General features: G+C 38.4%; 1 protein-coding gene and 1 long non-coding RNA gene across 2 annotated transcripts in view; both read left to right on the plus strand.

The window, feature by feature from the left end:
- Positions 1-239: 239 nt before the first annotated feature.
- LOC115789934 (uncharacterized) lies at positions 240-762 on the plus strand. Its single transcript, XR_004020749.1, has 2 exons — positions 240-385; positions 560-762. It is a non-coding gene; the product is annotated as an uncharacterized LOC115789934 (long non-coding RNA).
- Positions 763-3,898: 3,136 nt separating this feature from the next.
- Positions 3,899-5,290, plus strand: part of usf1 (upstream transcription factor 1) — a 10,430-nt gene continuing 9,038 nt past the window's right edge. Inside the window, exons 1-3 of the mRNA XM_030744175.1 lie at positions 3,899-3,947; positions 4,616-4,677; positions 4,786-4,835. Coding sequence (XP_030600035.1) covers positions 4,670-4,677; positions 4,786-4,835 — 58 coding nt within the window. The 5' untranslated portion in view covers positions 3,899-3,947; positions 4,616-4,669. The remainder of the gene's footprint in view (positions 3,948-4,615; positions 4,678-4,785; positions 4,836-5,290) is intronic.

The following is a 5,290-nucleotide window of genomic DNA, read 5'->3' on the forward strand; positions in this document are numbered from 1 at the left end:
CAAGTCCAGGCCTCCATTGCTTAATAAATTTGATTCCATTGATGATTTTTGTGTGATTTTGTTGTCAGCACATTCAACTTTGTACAGAACAAAGTGTTCAATGAGAATATTTCATTCATTCAGATCTAGGATGTGTTATTTGAGTGTTCCCTTTATTTTTTTTGAGCTGTGTGTGTGTGTGTGTGTGTGGTGTGTGTGTGTGTGTGTGTGTGTGTGTGTGTGTGTGTGTGTGTGTGTGTATATACATACATACACTTCATAATATACTTCATCATAATATTTGGTTTATTTCCTAATTTGATTACAGTGTTCGATGACCAGAGTTGTTGTGCAATGTGTGCGGCCTACAAGCCCCCAGTTTCGTGGACCTCAAATGACAGACTGGGTGAGAGTATGAGTTGTCAATGTGAAAATCTGAAGCATCCTGTACCGCTAGGTACTGATAAAGTCATAAATAACATATGCCAAGCAAGTAAACACCCTACTATGTGACAGGAGAGGAGTATTTACTGTATTACTATACCATTAAACATATACGTTTTCTTTTATATTTTAACAGATCCAGTGTAACAGTTGTGACAAATGGTTCCATGCCCTGTGCCTAGACATCAAGAGCAAACAATATGAAAAGGCAAAGAGAGGCAGCTGGAAATGTCTGTTGTGCACCTAATGAAAAAATCTTTCTACCCTGTTCAATGTAGTTCAAAAGAGAGAATTTAAAATTATATGTAGAAAATAAAACTGTACTTCGTTTCAATAGCATTAAGGCTGTGCCTCATCTGTCTAGTGTAGTAGAATAATTTCAGACAGATTTTGAGTCAGTGGGTCACATGACCTGGAAGCTATTGAAGAAAAATCTCAGTTTTTGGATTAAAAAAAATGCTAAAAAATGTAAAAAGGTTTAAAATGGAAAGACCGTGAGTGTGCCTCATCTGTCTAGTGTAGTAGAATAATTTCACACAGATTTTGAGTTTGTGGGTCACATGACCTGGAAGCTATTGAAAAAAATCACAATTTTTCACATAAAAAATTGCTAAAAAATGTAAAAAGGCTTAAAATGGAAAGACAATGAGTGTGCCTCATCTGTCTAGTGTAGCAGAATAATTTCACACAGATTTTGAGTCAGCGGGTCACATGGCCTAGAAGCTATTGAAGAAAAATCTCAAATTTTGGATAAAAAAAATGCTAAAAAAATGTAAAAAGGTTTAAAATGGAAAGAAAATGAGTGTGCCTCATCTTTCTAGTGTAGTAGAATAATTTCACACAGATTTTGAGTTTGTGGGTCACATGACCTGGAAGCTATTGAAAAAAATCACAATTTTTCACATAAAAAATTGCTAAAAAATGTAAAAAGGCTTAAAATGGAAAGACAATGAGTGTGCCTCATCTGTCTAGTGTAGCAGAATAATTTCACACAGATTTTGAGTTTGTGGGTCACATGACCTTGAAGCTATTGAAGAAAAATCACAATTTTTCTTATTAAAAATTGCTAAAAAAAAATGTAAAAAGGCTTAAAATGGAAAGACAATGAGTGTGCCTCATTTGCCTAGTGTAGCAGAATAATTTCACATGGATTTTGAGTTTGTGGGTCACATGACCTGGAAGCTATTGAAGAAAAATCTCAAATTTTGGATAAAAAAAATGCTAAAAAATGTAAAAAGGTTTAAAATGGAAAGAAAATGAGTGTCCCTCATCTGTCTAGTGTAGCAGAATAATTTCACACAGATTTTGAGTCAGTGGGTCACATGATCTGGAAGCTATTGAAGAAAAATCATATTTTTTGGATTAAAAAAATGCTAAAAAATATAAAAAGGCTTAAAATTGGATAAAAATGTGTGTACCTCACCGATGTAATTTATTGGCATGATTTGATACTAGTTTCCTCACAGGTGGTCACAAGATAAGGAATTTATTGATTTTTGTTTCTCAAGAATGTTTGGTTCGGAAATTTATTGATAGTCCCTAATTGAACCTCCGCGCGAGAGAACAGGGAGTGGCAGAGAGCGGCTGGTCGAAATCTGAGTCCCTGAATCGGATCAACTGCGAGCTAGATGCCGCTAACTCTGCGGAGCTTGAATTTCCAATATCCAACTTGAAACTAACTTCACCGCGGTTCTGGACCGAGCAGTCAACTTTAATTCATTTGAGAACGCTTACATTCCCTGGGAAACTGGAAGGGGATAAACCACACAGAAACGTATCTCGTGTCCCTGAAGGCTCCACGTCCTCCTTAAACATATGATCACCTCCAAACTCAGATGTTCATTTCTTTTCATATGCAGGCGCTGTCTAGTGAGCTTTCTTTTTATTCATGTATATTTGTTTTATTTTTGTCGCTTGTATTTGTTGTCAGCCCTCTGATTCCAACTAACACCACCATAACTAGCATACACTGACAGTATTCCAATGCTGACAACTAGTTCCTGGTTTGTAAAAGACGGCGGAGAGTTTAAAGGGTGCTTTTCCTGCTGCTGTCGTTGCGCCGGTTTAGCTCAGTGGTTACTTCTATACTTCTAGCACCAGAACGCTGTACTCTCGCAAGAGGGATCGAACCACGGGCGCTGTCCTGCGTTTTATTTTTTATTTTATATAGATTTTTAAATAAGGTAAAAGGAATTATTAAATTAAAAAGGCCTTGTATATTTTGTATAACTCACTCATTGTTCCATGTCTGACATATTGTGTGGAAGTGTGGGGTAGTACATATAAAAATATATAAAGATTCGATTTTTCTTTTACAGAAGAGCACAAAACTGCAATATTTAATGAATGGATAGATATAAGTGTATACTTCTTCCTGCTCCTTTTCATTCGTGATTTCTTTTAGTTGTTACATAAACTATTCACATTTATTATTGAGTGAATGAAATAAAAAATAGAAAGTATGAAAAGGGAAGGGAAGGGAAGGCTTTCCACAAGGTTCAGGAGCTTGTTTATTGAAATTTGACCATTCTTCCAGAGGCACATTTGTGAGATCAGGCACTGATGTTGGATGAGAAGTCCTGGCTCCTGTCCAGTGAGCTTTCTTTTTATTCATGTATCTTTTGTTTAACTTTTGTCGCTTGTATTTGTTGTCAGCCCTCAGATTCCAACTCATACCACCATAACTATCATACACTGACAGTATTCCAATACTGAGAACAAGTTCCTGGTTTGTAAAAGAAGACGAAGACTTTAAAAGGTGTTTTTCCTTTTCCACGCTCTGAGCTGGTTTAGCTCAGTGGTTACTTCTCGGCAATTTGAAGCTTTACTCTCGCAAGAGAGATCGAACCACGGGCGCTGTCCAGCTTTTTTTTTTTTTTTTTTTTAAAGATTTCCTCATATATATAAATAAATAACCTCTTCTGGTCGTCGTTTATTCATTTGAAAGCGCTCATATTAGCTCACGGTTATTGTTATATGGCCTAATTCTCTTTGTACTAAAGTAAACTACATTTCCGCGAGAACAAATGAAACCCATGTCGTACTTAGTTTTCACTGTTGAGCCTCTGTGGATGTGTTTAGGCCAAAGAAGTAAAAAAGAAACCCTGAATTCACTGAAGAATTCCCATAAACGACGCGACCCGCTCTGCACACACGAGACAAACAGTGATCCCTCTCGGCCGCACAGCGAACACTTCGAGGTTACTGTGTCAAGCTGACAACATTTAGCACTTCCTGCTGCTACTCTTATATTGAAACTGAAAATTAACCGCACAGAAACTACAGGCGGTCAGCCGCCTGCAGAAACGTATCTCAGTGTTCCTGAATGCCCCAATTTCTGGCCTAAACGTATAAACATCACCCCCAGGAGACCTCCCTTCAGATGTTCATCTATACTGGCGGAAGCGTAGCTGTGTATGTAAGTGGTTGACAACCGATCTGGGACCAGCGACTTAATTTCCTGTGGCGCATGCGTAAGCTGAAACTGCTCTGTTGACAAATATCAGAGGAGGGACCACTGCGGCGTAAGTAGATCTTTGTTCAGTCCGGAATGTCTTGGGCATAATTTAGAGCTGTGCGTATAATTTAGACATTTGAATCTTTTTTAAAACGTCATGTTTATTAGCTAGTGCAGACATTGTTTTTGCGAAGGCAGCAGAAAGAAAAGTGCTTTGTTAAACATCTGCAAAAACCGCTGGGGTCGAATGGTAATGTAGCAGAAAGCCAGGATCCTGTCCATTAGTTACAATGAGACATTACGTTTCCGGTGAAATTTGCAAATTAATATAGCTGTTTTGCCACACATGGAAACTTCGCTCAGCCACAGAGATCAAATATAAATATGACCTGCATGCAGACTGTTTTAATTTTAAAGATAACACTAATAACAATAAACACTGATGTGAATGCTTCTATGACTGGCTTCGTAATTATTTTCTTTGGTACGCTGTATTGATGCTTTAACTTTGAAGGCGAAGCCTGTGTGTTTCCTGTACTTCCCAGCGTAACGTTCGCTGTTTTCCCCTCCTTCAGCATTCAGAGCTAGCTACCGTCAGCGTTTTGCTTACATCGTTTTAGCTACAATCTCCCGTTTTAAGTGCATTTTCATTCAAAGTTACATGGACACTGAATATTTTATAGTTCTGAGCAAAGTGTGTCCCATCTCTTTGTCAAACTCATGAACTTGTTTCAGTCTGGCTGTGGGAGCGAGTGAAGGCGGTCTCCTCGTCCAAGAGCTTCCCGAGAAATGAAGAGGTGAGTCGGGTGTTTAAATGCACCATCGTTCCCCAGTTACAGCAGAAGTATGCGAAGGCCTTACGTAACTACAGCGTGTCTCCTCTCCTCTGTTTCCAATGTGCGAAGCCAGCAGAAAAGCCCTGAACAAGACGGCACTGTTACCGTCAACGAGGAAGGTAAAAAAAAAAAATCCAACTATCCACACCATCACTCCCTTTACTTTGCTGCTGTGAGAGTATTCAAAGTTGCTTGTTAAGAAGGTGCCAAGGAACTGCCATGATATTTGAATATGCTTTAAATAATCTGACGCAGACTCGGGTTCAGGTTCAGGTACTGCCTTTGAGTGTAGACTCTACTGCTGCTAAAAAGGATCCAGTCAGTATCTGCCAACAAGAAACAGCCAATCTCTCATTTTCACAGCAGGGGTTGCTGCGGAGTTTTATTCTGAAGATTTCCACAGCTATAATCATATGGAAAGCTGTCTAGAATCCTCTTCTTCACCAACAGTCATTAATTGTAACTGAAACATTTGCTTTAAGCTTTTGCAGTTTTGTAAGCTTCTAGAGCACACATAGTTGTGTTGAGACACCCAAATTACAAGTAACACAGTTTGATTTTTTTTTTTTTAAAC

This window comes from Archocentrus centrarchus, chromosome 13 (assembly GCF_007364275.1).
Source record: "Archocentrus centrarchus isolate MPI-CPG fArcCen1 chromosome 13, fArcCen1, whole genome shotgun sequence".
Taxonomy (NCBI): Eukaryota; Metazoa; Chordata; class Actinopteri; order Cichliformes; family Cichlidae; genus Archocentrus; species Archocentrus centrarchus.